The sequence below is a fragment of the Vipera berus genome (genome assembly GCF_964194415.1).
Source record: "Vipera berus genome assembly, chromosome: 5".
Classification (NCBI taxonomy): Eukaryota; Metazoa; Chordata; class Lepidosauria; order Squamata; family Viperidae; genus Vipera; species Vipera berus.
Window position 1 is genome coordinate 12,086,647 of NC_138207.1, and position 15,130 is coordinate 12,101,776.

At 37.7% G+C, this 15,130-nt stretch overlaps 1 protein-coding gene across 3 annotated transcripts in view; it reads right to left on the bottom strand.

Moving 5' to 3' along the window:
- PIK3CA (phosphatidylinositol-4,5-bisphosphate 3-kinase catalytic subunit alpha) overlaps positions 1–15,130 on the bottom strand; it is a 41,174-nt gene that overhangs the window by 20,500 nt on the left and 5,544 nt on the right. Inside the window, exons 1-3 of one of the 3 annotated variants that reach the window (XM_081328369.1) lie at positions 14,269–14,322; positions 3,365–3,632; positions 1,385–1,787 (exon numbers count right to left, since the gene is read on the bottom strand). In XM_081328369.1, the coding sequence (XP_081184495.1) occupies positions 1,385–1,736 (352 nt within the window). In that variant the 5' untranslated portion in view covers positions 1,737–1,787; positions 3,365–3,632; positions 14,269–14,322. Of the gene's footprint in view, positions 1–1,384; positions 1,800–3,364; positions 3,633–14,268; positions 14,323–15,130 lie in introns of those variants that run through there. The other 2 variants (XM_081328367.1, XM_081328368.1) reach the window with 2 other exon arrangements.

Genomic DNA, 15,130 nt, shown 5'->3' on the forward strand with positions numbered 1-15,130 from the left:
CTGTTCAAAATTATAACAGTCATGGAAAAAGATGCTCATAAAACATCACATCCCTATCACATGAGCACTTGTTGGATGCTTCACAAGCAGCTTGCTTTTATGACTGGCTGCAGTGTCTAGAAATCACATGATCACAATTTGAGCTTTTTCTTCCAGTAAGCAGCAAAATGCCCATTTGGGAGAATGGATTCTCTTAGTGATCACGTGATTTGCTTAATGAACATGTAATTCAGACCTATGACCATGTGATTCATTTAATTTCCACTGTAAATATGGTCAAAATATTGGGTCTAGGCATGTGGACACCCTGACTTATAACTGCAATGACTTACAACCAAAATTCTGGCCCCAAATCTAGTCCTAAGTTGAGGATTGCCTGTAATCTTCTTTGTCACAAGAGGCACCAACTTCCCCTCCCCCGTCTTTTCCTTTCCAGTTAACCCTCTATTTATCTTAATAAAATGGAAGAAATTACCATTTCACTGAGTTGTTCTAAAAGTTGGCTCATATGAAAGGATAAAAGCAAGGAATGGTGAATGACAAATTAAGTTTTGATTGTATGTTAAAAGACTGTTTCATTACTGGCAGACTAAAATAATCTTTTTGAGCTATTGAGCTCATCAGTTTTGGAAGTGTGGACTCAAGACATATAATTACAGCAACTGAGGTAAGCTAATTGCGTATTCACAAAATGACTATCAGCCTGGTTGATCACAAAAATCCCATTTGTTTGTTCCATAACCTGTACAATATTTCTTTATTATTTAAACATATTTTCCTACTTTGAGGGCCAGTAAACACACTTCTAAACAAAACACTGGATTTAAATCACTCAACTTTTAAAATTTCTTATATGGATATTTATTATATTTTAAAACTAGTCCAAAAACTGTACTTTCTGGGCAGAATACAAAATTATTTAAGATACTAAAAAGAGCAAAAACATAAACAATAAAAGCGCCCACCACTTAGGACTACAAATACCTCAAATAAATGCACAGAGAGCTCTATATGAAAGGAAATCTTCCTTTATATATTCTTGCTCCAAGCAATTTAAAGATTAGCATCACCTTAGATTGTGCCAGAAGACTGACAGTCAACACAGTTGATGAAGCATTAGAACATGTACTAAATTATTATTTTGTATACAGGATATTGCAGAAATGTATCTCCTTACACAATTAAAATCAGGTGAAAGGTCATTCACATTTCCAGAAAACTAACAGTGCCTATCTTATGAATCATCCATCTCTCCCTGAGGTTGAAGGGAAGTGAGACACCTTCCTTTACAAATACTTTAAATTGCATGCAGTAAATCACATATATAATTGCAGTAAGCAATAAATCATATATAGCTGCAACCAATTAAGACAGCAAGCCTCACCAATTTCTCGATTCAGAATTTTCTCTTCTCTGTTGCCCACCGGTTCTATAACTTTTAAAAAAGGTTGGAAGAGCCGCAGATCACACAATCGCCGGGTTTCATCAAAGAATTCTTCTCTTTCCGCTTCTTGAGTAACACTTACAAAAATGTAAGACGATTCGTCTTGAAGGAGCTGGTAGAGAGGGTACTTTCTAGCTTCTTTAAAGAGTTCGTGTTTGATATTTAACAAGGTGGCCTCACGGAGGCATTCTAAAGTCACTATCATACCATTAGGTAGAAGACATTCTACTAGTATTTTTGGTGGCATTAGGTGCATACCCCATAATTCACCGGATGATGGTCGTGGAGGCATTTTGTCAGGCCTCTTCTTTGACTATTATCAAAAAACTATGATTGTAGACTCCTGTAAGAAAGACTAAGTAAAGTTAAATAGGTTTATGTGAGTTTCACAATCACATTTTATCTCATATCACACCTTTCGAATTATGCATTAAAACAATGAATGCAAGATTTGTTGACAATTTTCCTTCCAGTCTTCATAATTAGATTAATTGTACCACCACGGCTCATCAGAAAATTAATAAAACTGCAAACCACATTTGACCAGGAGAATGTTTGCAGTGACCAAAGTATTTCGCCATGCCAACAGGGACCTAAAAACCTACCCAATGGAAAATAGGAAACAGAAATGGCAGCAATCAAAGATTGACAAATTTGCCAGATAGAGTTTAACAGAACAGAAAGGTAGAGTGTCAGGTATGCATTTATTTATTAAATTTATCTCCTCCCCCACAGTTCAGCTGATACTGAGTGACTTACATCTAGATAAAATTCAATGAATTAAAATTACAAAAATTGAAACAAGCTAAAAAAAAACCCACAAGGGTTTGGAAGGGAGAGGTGGACCCCATGCCAGTTAGCATAGCCAGGTTTTAAGGCTTTTCCTGAAGGCTGAAAGAGGTATACAGATATTCCATCAGAAGTTAAAAGCCACACAGTTCTGGCCATAAACATATTGGAACAAAACTTAAGAGTCCAGCCAGTTTACTATGATATATATTTGGTTGTAGTGGATAAGATTTTCCCCTCCCTATCCATTACCTCTTCCAATGATAGCCTAATCAGCAACCTGAATTATTGGATAGAAATGTAGTGTTTCAGTTTCTAATTCTTTTGTTATAATTATAAGAACATTCATATTTGAATAAAGTAAACCCCTTTACTCAAAAAACAAAAACAAAAACAAAAACAAAAACCCACACATTCCAAATGTAAGTAGTAGTAGTAGGTCCTCTGAATTATATTTTAATAAAGTAACAAGGAAACTGCTAGATTTGCATGTAGTAAAGCACATGTTCTTAAACTCATAGTTTTTTGCTCTATGAGAGAACTTGGTTTGTGCTATACACACATGGAAGAGTTCTCACACATATAGTGCACATGCATATCCACTTAACAGCCCTCCATTCATGGAATTTTTAAGTTTAAGTCTCTCAAGATAAACTTTCACCACTCTAGCACATTTTGGAGAGCAGGTCTCAAGGTAATTCAGGTTTGAGATTTCCTGCACTAACTAATAAAAGTACAAGTGGATCTTTTTTAAAAATGCAAAGGATTAAAATATTTTGAATTCAACACAGGCAAAATTGGACTGTGCCCAATTCATAGCTCCCAATTGAAAAATGATGTTTACCCCAATAAAGTCAAATACAAACTTCAGCTATACTCTTCTTGTTAGTCAGGGTATCAACTCTTCAAAGGATTCCCTAGAAATGGTTTTTCAAGGTTTTTTTTATTATGCTTGGAATTAAGGTTACAGCATCATTTGAATGTTTGTTATGTATCTGATTTGTTTCTGCAAGTTAGAGTAGATGATATGATCTTCTCATTACCCATAAACAAAAGCACAGTACCTGCAGACCAGTGGGCTTGAAGAGAAATGACAAGACAAATAAACAAGCAAATAAAATAAAAACGTACCTGTAAGTCTTATTATTTTGGAACAGGGAGATACCATACAGCTCCCTACTTCACATGATGGTCACATTATTGGGAAGTTCTCTGTTATCCACATGTTACAATTTAGGAATGGATTTTTTCTATCATCCAGAAACATTCTACAATCTTTATATGAACTTCTTCTCAACTCTTGGACATCATACTGTTTGAATTTTTACTGAAAACACTAAAGTTATAATCAAATTCAACATAGCTATTGAAGGGTAAATGTGCAAATCATATGACTACCCTAGGAAAAAAAGAGAGGGGGGGGGGAGAGAAAAGAATTATTTCAACAAGTTATATCATGGAAAGCTACACAGACTCAAATAGTAATAGTAATAGCACTTAGAGTTATATAATGCTTCACAGTGCTTTATGAGGTGATTTACAGTGTCAGCATATCGTCCTCAACAATCTAGGTCCTCATTTTACTGACCTCAGAAGGATGGAAGGCTGAGTCAACTTTGAGCTGGTCAGGTTCGAACTGCTGGCAGTAAACTGAATTAGCCTGCAATACTGCATTCAAATATATACTATAGAATGGGGAAAGGATTTTAGGGACAAAGATTATATAATTTTTTCCCCTTGTAATCTTAGATTCTGCTTTATGCCTAACTGCATTAACAATTAATATTTGTTCCAATTTATTAGTTATTGATTAAAGCTGATATCCTAAATATACAGTGTCCTCTTTGAGTTGGCCAGCCTTAAGAATCCAATCAATATATGTCTATATACATTTACAAGATACTTAGTAACTTATCACTTCTATTTTCTGAAGTTCCTTAAAAAAACAAACTTCAGAGACTGAGCTGACTTTCATCTTTCTTTCATATCTCCCTAAAATTTGTAATCCCTTCCTTACTGTCTCTTCTGTAATGACACACAAGACTAATTTGATATGTAAGAATTTATATTTTTATATTAAATTACTTAATGAAATATCACCATGTTACAAAATACAAACTATGCACATGCAAAACAACATATTACTTTTTTGATTATGCAACATTATGTGAAGCTCAGAAAAGGATTCCAAAATTAGACTATAATGAAAAATATATTGATAACCCACATCAGTAGAGACAGCAACACAGAACATGCAACATACAGGACAGATATCACAGGTGGAATCGTAATTAGCCTGTTCCAGGATGCGCTGAAAATACCAGATCTTTTTCTATGTAAGAACATCCCTTCCACTGTCTGGTCTTATTGTGGAAGTGGGGAGTAATTCCTGAGAGGGATGAGTGAAAAATACTGGGAGTTTATATAATTCCAACAGGATCATCCAAGATGTTAAGATCACCATAGCTATTCAGATAAAGCAAGCAGGAGGCTATACAAAAAGTTGGTGGTGGAAAATCATTTTAGTGAGAATGGCAAAGGAATTGTTTTATCCTATGTGGGAGAAGGTAATGGTACAGGTAATCCTTGTTTAGTATCTTGCCTTGTTTAAGGGCTGTTTGTAATTGCAATGGTGATGAAAAAAATAACTTTATAACTAATCACATCTACAATTTTCGCAGGTCTGTCAAGCAAAGGAAAGCTGAGTAAGAGGCGGTGGTGAGGCCCCTCCTCAAGAAGCCTGCCTTGGACCCAGCTGTATTGAACAACTTTCGTCCTGTCTCCAACCTTCGCTTTCTTGCGAAGGTTGTTGAGAGTGTGGTGGCACATCAGCTCCCTCTGGTCCTGGATGAAGCGGATTATCTAGACCCGTACCAATCGGGCTTCAGGCCCGGGTACAGCACGGAGACGGCATTGGTCGTGCTGGTGAATGATCTCTGGAGGGCTCGGGACAGGGGGCATTCCTCTGTTCTGGTCCTATTAGACCTCTCAGCGGCTTTCGATACCATCGACCATGGTATCCTGCTGCGGCGTCTCAGGGGATTGGGAGTGGGAGGCACGGTTTTACAGTGGTTCTCCTCCTATCTCCGGGGACGCTCGCAGTCGGTGTTGGCAGGAGGGCAGAGGTCGACCGCGAGGTCTCTCATTTGTGGAGTTCCTCAGGGGTCGGTCCTCTCGCCTCTCCTGTTCAACATCTATATGAAACCGCTGGGTGAGATCATTCGTGGTTTTGGAGTTGGGTATCATCAGTATGCTGATGATACCCAACTTTTCTTTTCGACCCCAAACCACCCCAGTGATGCCCTCACCGTGATGTCCCGTTGCCTGGAGGCGGTTCGGGTCTGGATGGGGAGGAACAGACTTCAACTCAACCCCGACAAGACCGAGTGGCTTTGCATACCTTCATCCCAGGTTTATTCGGACATTCCACCTCTCGCTATGGGGGGTGAATTATTACCCCCCGTAGATAGGGCTCGCAACTTGGGAGTCCTCCTAGATTCACGGCTCACTCTGGAAGACCACATAGGAGCCGTGACTAGGGGGGCTTTCGCCCAGGTTCGCCTGGTGCGCCAGTTGCGGCCCTATCTAAGCCGGGATGATCTATGCACGGTCACTCACGCGCTCGTGACCTCTCGACTAGACTACTGCAACGCTCTCTACATGGGGCTGCCCTTGAGGACCACCCGGAAGCTCCAACTGGCACAGAATGCAGCCGCGAGAGTTGTGTTGGGAGTTTCCCGATACTCCCATGTCACACCTCTGCTCCGTGAGCTGCATTGGTTGCCAGTTGTCTTCCGGGTGAGATTCAAGGTACTAGTAATGGTGTTTAAAGCCCTACATGGCAGGGGTCCGGAGTACCTTAGGGAACACCTGCTGCCGGCGTCAACTTCCCTCCGCCCTGTGCGTTCCCACAGAGAGGGACTCCTCAGGGTGCCACCGGTCAGAGAATGTAGATTGGTGGCCCCCAGGGGGAGATCTTTCTCTGTGGGCGCCCCGGAGCTATGGAACCAGTTACCGGTTAAGCTCCGGACGGCGCCCGATCTCCGCTCCTTTCGCCGCGATCTGAAAACATACCTGTTCGAACAAGCCGGCCTGGCCTGAGGGGGGATTGGTGGGGTTTTTTATTATCATTTTATTGGGGTTTTTATTAATGTATCAACTGTTTTTATGGGCATGTATTTAATTATCTTTTAATTTTTGTAACTCTTGTTTTATTCTTGCCCTGTACACCGCCCTGAGTCCTTCGGGAGAAGGGCGGTATAGAAATATTAATAAATTAAATTAAATTAAATTAAATAAATACAGTCATAGTTTCACTCAGCAACTGCTTCACTTATTGAGCAAATTCCCGTTCCTAATTGTGATTGCTAAACAAGGATTATCTGTAATCCATTCCTGTATTTTATCAAGAAAATTGTATGGATCAACAATATAAAGTGATTGAAGATATAGAGGACAATGAACTCCACAGATTGGAGAGCATTCAACATACTACTGAGGAAGAGCAGAGGCTCTTTCAGAGTTGTTAGTTTAAAGCCTTTAGGGCCTCTGGCTGCTGATGTTGCAATGCAGGGAATAAAGTTTCAAAGCTACAAAAACAGATTTATAATGGAAACATTGAAAGTATGAACATAGGAGAGTTTAACATAATGAAAAATGAAATGAACCGGCCACATTTTGACAGCTATCGATAAATTGCAAAGGACTGGAATTGGACACTTTGTCAAAAAATGCCAGAAAGAACTATTTACCGGTATTACTTAGAACACACACAAACACACACACACAAGAGGAGGAGGAACAGGACTGCTTTTATAGTCAGGAAAGATAAAGCAAGACAGTACTTGGATACCATGCAGTCAATGAGTGAATAATATCAGTTGACCTCTTGGAAAACCCATTAATATGATGATTATCCAAATTTATGGTCCAATCAGAAGAAAAAAAACACAGGTTGCTGATTTTCAAGTTCAATCATGTTCAACCAAACACTCAAGCAGGTTGTGCTGCTTGTGGACGAAGATCGGGATGCCAACGCTGAAAATACTAAGAGGAAAACATAGTTGGATTGCATGGCATTGGAAATGAAACAGGGGGATGACTTAATTTCTGCCAGTCCAATTATTTCTTCATTGCTAATACTTCCAGTCTTCCCCGTGTACCATCATGAGAAGAATATAAAGAAATCAAATTTGCTATACTACACAGTGGAATAGAAAAGCAGAGTTTTTATAGCAAAGAGGTTACCAGGATTTATTTGGCAGTGGAATAGTTCATGTGCAAGTTCCAAGACAAACTAAAGTGGAAGAAGAAAACCAACCAGTTTTCACTGACAGGCAACCAGAGAACTGTGGAATGAAATAAAGTAAGTTGTTAGGGATGAACATGAAAAAAAAGATACAGAAACACAAGAATGCAAAATAAATCTCAGCTCAAATGCCAGAAATTGTTAAGAAGAGAAGCAAAGGCCAAGAAGTATGATGACCTCTGAAAGGAACTTTAAAAACTTCATAGAGCTATTAGAAGAGATAAGTAGCAGCATTACAATGACATTTATAAAGACATAGAAGAGTGAAACAGACTGAAAAAAGACAAAAGTCTTCCAAAGGATCCCCAAACACTGAAGGAGGTTCTAACTTTGAATTAATAAGCTAAAGAATGTTGTGTGTGTGTGTGTGTGTGTGTGTGTGTGTGTGTGTGCGCGCGCATGCATACTTTCAAGTCAGTATTGAATCCTGATGACTGCCTGGACAAGTCTCTGCTTTTTTCATGTGGAAGGCAGGACTAGAATTCATGGTCTCCTGGTGTCTAGCCTAATGCTTTAACCACTACACCAAACTGGCTCTCTTGATGGATGCTAATGGACAGATTCTAACTGATTCTAAGAAGATCAAAGATGGAGAGATAATAAATTCTATACAGTAGAAATGTTAACATCTAAAATAGTTGAAAAGATATTCCCCATTTATAAGGACCTCTAGTACTAGAATGTGAAATTAAGAGTACCATTCTAATCATTACAAGTTGGAAGAATACAGGAATTTATGGAATGTCTACAGAAATTGACAAGCAATAGATCAGAAGAGATTAGTTTATATATCAGTATCAAAGAAAGGAGACTTCACAAAGCGTGCAAACCATGGTACAATATTGTTAATTTTGCATACCAGGAAAGTAATGTTTAGGATCATCCATTGCAGACTACAGCCCTATACGGAAACTAAGATTGTACATCACCCAGAGCTCCTCTCTGAGGGAGATGGGTGGTTAAGAATTATGAAATATAAGCAAACAAATAAATAAAATGCCAGGTGTTCAAACTGGCTGAGGAGCAAGCAGTGTCACCAATGATGCCAACAGAGAAACCGAGAAAGCCAAAGGGTAAAAGTTAGGATATGCTTTATTGATTACAAAAAGGCCCTTGATTATGTCGACAATGTCAAATTGTGGAATGTGTTTAGGAAAATTGTAACCCCAGGCAACACTGTCATCAGATGCTAATGAAACAATCCAGATGCCCCTCTGGAAACCAAGCAGGTGTATCAGATCCCTAGGATGAGCAGATCAGTTGGATCTGTACTTCTGAAAGGGGGGGAAGACAGACTCCACAGCAATGGAAAAATGGTCTGACTATAACAAAAGACAGATCTTAATGTCTCCTATTCTCAGATTATGTCCCACATCTGTTTCCGGTTGTCAAGTTCCAATACCAAAGAGAAGGGACGAAGTTTCTTCCTTTACTTGGAAACTGTCCACTTCCCCCACCACTCCTGTCCAATCCAACTCTATCAATAAAGGCAAATTGTACTTAGTCTTATGGTCTTCATCCAGCAGCCCAAGCTGACCTTTTCAGGTAGCATCAAATCATAGCTGATGTTCTAAATAGCCAATGGCCATCTGTCCTCTTCTCTAACAGACTGCAAGGGAGAAATTATGGTGGCCACATCAACTGACATGCACCGTCAGGACAGCTACAAGTCTTGGGCTAATATTCTATAATGTTGCCCACCCCAGTCCTATTCCTATTGCTCAAACTGCTCCAAGCTAGCATCCCCCCTCCCCCCAAACTAGCACTAGCACTCTCCATACACCAATTCAGACAAGCTACTTGGTAAATAAATCTGCAAAAACCCTCACCGGCTTCACCCACCATATTTTCCACCTCTGAGGGAGAAAGGCTTGTCACCAACACTGCTGCAGGAGCTACAGACACTTCAGTTTCAATGAGCATCCAAAATCCTGGCTCCTACCTAGCAACAGGCGGCCAGTCCAGCTCCAACTTGATATATATTTGCTACCTCTTTATTACTGCTGCTGCTACTCAGGAACTTGTTCATACAACCTCAACATTCCCAATCATCTCTATTCAACCTTCATTCCTAATAACTTTATACCTTCCTTTTTTCCTAAAAACAATGGTATGCTATATTATGATGCTGTAATGCAACATAATTCCTGACAAAAATTTATAAAAAGGAAGGTTCCACACTGTATTTCTATCTAGAGCCCCCTCTGCCACTGCAAGAGGTTATCTCAAGCAGTGGTCCCCAACTTTTTTGAGCTAGGGTCATGTCTGATATTTTGAGAAAATGGCAGCCTTGATGATATGATAAGGAACCAAACAATATTGACAAAAACTGGTGAAGTTGATCCCTGCTACTACTTTTAGTCTTTGCTCCTGCCCCCTCAAAAACCCTTTCACCATCAATTTTTCAAAATGTTTCAAGCATGGAATTTCAAGCAGTACAAAGCTGCCATTTTCAGTGTAAAATGGGCCTCTTGAGGTATTTCAAAGCTTATTATGATTGCTTTGCAAGTACAAAAGACTTCCAAAGTGCAGAAACAGCAGTTCTGCATAGGACATTTCACAAAATTTCAGATTAGAGAACTTTGAAAAATAAACCATTTTGAACAACACTACCATTTTTAGTCTCAAATTATCTTTATCTTCCCTAGCTGCGATCATTTATTTTTATTTCTAAGAATGCCCATGTAGCTTATTAAAATCCAGATTTTTTTAATGTATTTTTCCTTCTGGAAAAGCCTACGGTAGTTTGTTTGGGGAAAAAAACTTAGTAAGTCAACAATTAAAAAAAATTAAAAAGAAAATTCAATTGGTGATTGTTCAGATATAATATCATCACTCTTATCTGCCCTTTAGGTTTCCAGGTGACTACACATCTGTATTTGATATGCAATATAATGTAAATCTACCATGGAAAACATGCTGAGTAAACATGGACTTACTCAATTCCATTTTACTACAATATGTGAAATAAATTGTTTTGCTTCATACTTACTGAAATATGTTTACAGGCATTATCATTTCTTGAACACAGTACATTTTTAGAAATAATGTTGTGATTTAGTTGTAGAATTGTCGGTATTTTAACATGCAGTTCTTTTTATAGTTTGGAACACCCAGATTCTAATAGTGCCACTGTTACTATGCAACAGATTATTAGCAAAGCCAAAAAGTGAACAGACTAGCAATCCTGCCAGTTCTTGTATTGTGTTTTGGACTATGGTGCCCAACAAAAAAAATGAAAACATTTTGTTCTTTGGGCTTTGGGATCTTTAGGCAGAAACTTTGGCATATGAAGCAGCTGTTTCATATAGGCAAGCATTTTTACTGCTGTGAAAGTGACTTGATATCACTTCTGAATAATGATCAATTAAGTCAATCAACTGATTTTTTCTATTTATGTCTTTATGTCTAGATCAGATGTACATTTGTAATTATACTGAAAGATAATTGTCAATGTACAATATTAATACATTACAGGTAACCCCCAACTTATGATCAGTCGCTTAGCAACTGTTTGAAGTTATGATGGCCCTCCTTGGAGCTATTTATGACCTGGATTCAAAGTTCCCGTGGTTATGTGATTGTATTTTGGGCAATTGGTCAAGGGCCCACATGGCTGTTTGCACCGTCCCATGGTCAGTCCAATTTACAATGTTTTCTGCCGGAAATCAGCATTTACTTACATTATCCACAAAAAAATACCCATTGCAGATAACAGATTTGCTTAACAACTGGCACATTTGCTTGATGGCCACAGTGTTTACTTAACAACTGTGGTGAATTATGTCTACTTTGGAACCAGTAAACTGTTGGTAACAATATTAAACACTGAAACAAAAGGTTTCTGTTAGTATGCCTAGAGATAAAACAAACATGCAAGAAGAATTTACTTCCAAGTACTGACTCAACTAATTCTGCCAACAGATGGATAAACCTGCTGGATTAGACCAAGCATCAATCCTTATATGGCCAATTAGATACCTATAATAAACCCACCAAAGAATCAAGACAATAATTGCCCTAATTGTCTCCTCATTTGCAAGGAATATGCACAAGCTTAGTTTTTGTAAATCACAAATCAAAAAAATCTTTGAAATACACAAAAATACATATTTTTTAAAAAAATAAAACAGCACTCATAAAGTTAGGCTCAAGATTCAGAAGGTTCTTGATAGATTTGAACACTGGGCCCTATCCAAGTAAATGCAATTCAGAATTTGTTTAGGCAAAACAAAAACAAATGCATAGGTGTAGAATAAGTGGTACCTGGCTCAATAGCAGTAACTGTGAGAGAGATCTAGGAATCCTAGTGAACAATTGCTTAAGGATGAGTCAACAGTGTGCTGCAGCTACCAAAAAAGCCAATGCAATCCTAGGTCGTATCAAATGAGGGACAGTATCAAGCTCATGCAAAGTGTTCATACCTCTTTATAATGCACTAGTAGGACCACACTTGGAATACTGGTCACTATGATAGACAAATATATTGAGCCTCTGGAAAGAGTGCAAAGAAAAGCAACATAGATGATTAGAAGACTGGAGGCTAAAATGTTATGACGAACACTAGTCTAATAAAGAGAAGGACTAAGGGTGACATGATAACAGTCTTCTAATATTTGAGGGGCTGTTAGAGAGGAGGGGTTCAACCTATTCTTCATAGCATCTGAGGGCAAGACAAGAAGCAACAGATGGAAACTTATCAAAGAGAGATCCGGCATAGCATTAAGGAGGCATTTCCTTTCAGTGAGAACAATTAATCAGTTGAATGGCTTGCCTCCAGAAATTGTGGATGCTCTATCACTGGAGTTTTTAAAGAGACTGGACAGCCATTTGTCCATAATGGTATAGAGCAGGGGTCTTCAAACTTGGCCCTTTTATGACTTATGGACTTCAACTCCCAGAATTCCTCAGCCAGCTTTGCTGGCTGAGGAATTCTGGGAGTTGAAGTCCACAAGTCATAAAAGGGCCAAGTTTGAAGACCCCTGGTATAGAGTCTCCTCCTTAAGAAGGAGGTTGGACTAGAAGACTTCCAAGGTCCCTTCCAACTCTGTTATTCTGTAATTCTGTCAATTGTAACCTTTTATTCTATACTTCAGGCTAAGTAACAAGATAATTTTCCCTCTGTAGAAATTTATGTAATCAGTAATATTATTTTCTTACTCTCTCTACTTAATCTCTTACTGAACTATAGTTCCTCTTATGAAAAGACAGCTGTTCTTAAAATAAGGAACTTAACATTTGGTAAAAGAAACAAAGATAATTCCCAGGCTCACAATTTTTCCAACTTCAAAAATGTAAGGAACAATTCTTTGGTTTTTTAAAAATTTATTATGCCAACTTATATAGCAGCATCTTGTAACTGTGATTCTGGTTGGTGATTTTAGGATTAAAATCAACAATCATATGATGTAGCTTGTAGAATAAATAATATTAACAGAATACCACTATAGCACAATTCCATATGAGGACAATCAAATACAATCCGTATATTATAATAACTCATATGAACGGGTCTTCAGACCACTAGAAATTTTCATTAAGATGAAAATGTAATTTATACTTAGAGCTTATGTATTAAACATTTCAGAGCATTATTACACTAGAGTGAACATGAGTTTAACACTGGAATTTTCCCTGTTTCAAGAAATATGTAATAAAGAAAACATTTTCTGTTAAGAAATAAATTTATGAGTATCACATAACTAGCACTGCTGCTCAAAATATACATTTACTACCATGCAGGTCTCTCACTCACACTGCTAAAGAAACTCCATTGATAACCAAATATATTTCACTACAGTACTAATTCTTCTTTTCAGTGTACCAAATTATTCCCTCTAGGTTTTAGGACTTGGGGCAATCAAACATAACCATGAATCATAGAGTCCTGAACCATCTAAGAGTTTTTAAAAGAATTCAAATGTGAACTCACTAGCATCACAGAAAAAAAAACCCCTGCAACTTGTTCTCAAGTATGGCTCAGTACCAGAGGGCAACCAGTGTTCCATCACTGTTTAAAAAGAGACCTGGGAAGATCTGAGAAATTATAATCTGGACATATTAATATTGATTCCAAGAAAATTGGTAAAACATTATTTTTTAAAAAAACCAAATCAAACCCACAAAGCCTATATAAGAACAAGTCTTCTGGAAGAAAAGAAGAAAACAAATGTGTGACATATTTTCTTTTTTGTGTTGCATACTGATAATGAGATTAATATTAAGGGAAGGGCTGAGGTAGCTCAACAGATAGGGCACTGACTAAATGACAATTTTGTGCCATTATACTCGTCAGCTGAAGGAAACATGGATTCAAAGAGACATCTGTATGTTTTAAATATTCCAAGGGTGGTAGCAGTAAAAATGATTGCAAGGCTGCTTTCCAAAATGATGGAAATGGAGTAAAAACATTGCTGTGTGAAAGGGTTGGAATTAGTCATATGAATTTATACTTTTTGAAGACCCATAGTGTATTCTTTGCTGTTGTCTATTCAGCTTGGGATTAGATAGCTCATTTCTCTTATGGTTTTTACATTAGATACTTTAACAGTATTGTCATCAGGCAGTCCCTGACTTCTAACAGTAATGGAGTTGTATGTTGTATGTTGTGATAGTCCTACAGCTGGTTACCTAAGTGACCAACCCAATTTTACAACTTTGTCGTGGCAGTTGTTAAGTGAACCAGTAAAGTTGTCAAACAAATGCTGTAGTCATTAAGTGAACTCACCGTTTGCTATGGGGTGTTTTTGCTGAAAACCAGAAATAAGTATCAGTTATTGGCAAAAACATTGTAAATCAGTCACATGACCTTGGCACGCTGCTAACAGTTGTACATGTGGGCTGGTTTCCAAGTGCCTGAATTGCGTTCACGTGACCATGAGGTAGTAACAGTCAGAAATCCAAAATCAAGTCATAAGTACCTTTGCAGAGGAGTGTCATAACTTTGAACGGTCATAAAACAACTGATTGTAAGTCAAGAACTACCTGAGGTTAATCAAATATTTACATCTAGGAATTATCTCTATTAAGTCATTTGTGATGTTCTTTGTGATAAGTAAGATATTATCTACAATTAATATGCATTAAAAAGACAGTAAGCCAAACAATACCAGTCTATATATTATGGGAACACAGCATTTTATACCTGGTATTATATGGATAACAGCAGTAGTATTAAATAGACCAGATTTTGATTATAAGTATTCCACTTCAGGATGAGAATAAATATGCATACAATATACTGATAAAGTATACAATCTATATTTATTTATTTATTTATTTATTTATTTATTTATTTATTTATTTATTTATTTATTTATTTATTTATGGGATTTATATCCCGCCCTATCTCCCGAAGGACTCAGGGCGGCTAACAACAAAACATATAATAAGTACATAAATCAAGATAAAATGAAATTGAGAACATCAGTGCAATAAAAAATTAGAGAATTTAAAAAATGAATTAAAAATACTAAATATAAATTAATTAAAACGCCTGTCAGTCTAGGTCAGCCTGGTGGAACAGGTGTGTTTTGAGGCCACGGCGAAAGGATTGGAGGTTTTGGGCCATCCGAAGCTCAGGGGGGAGC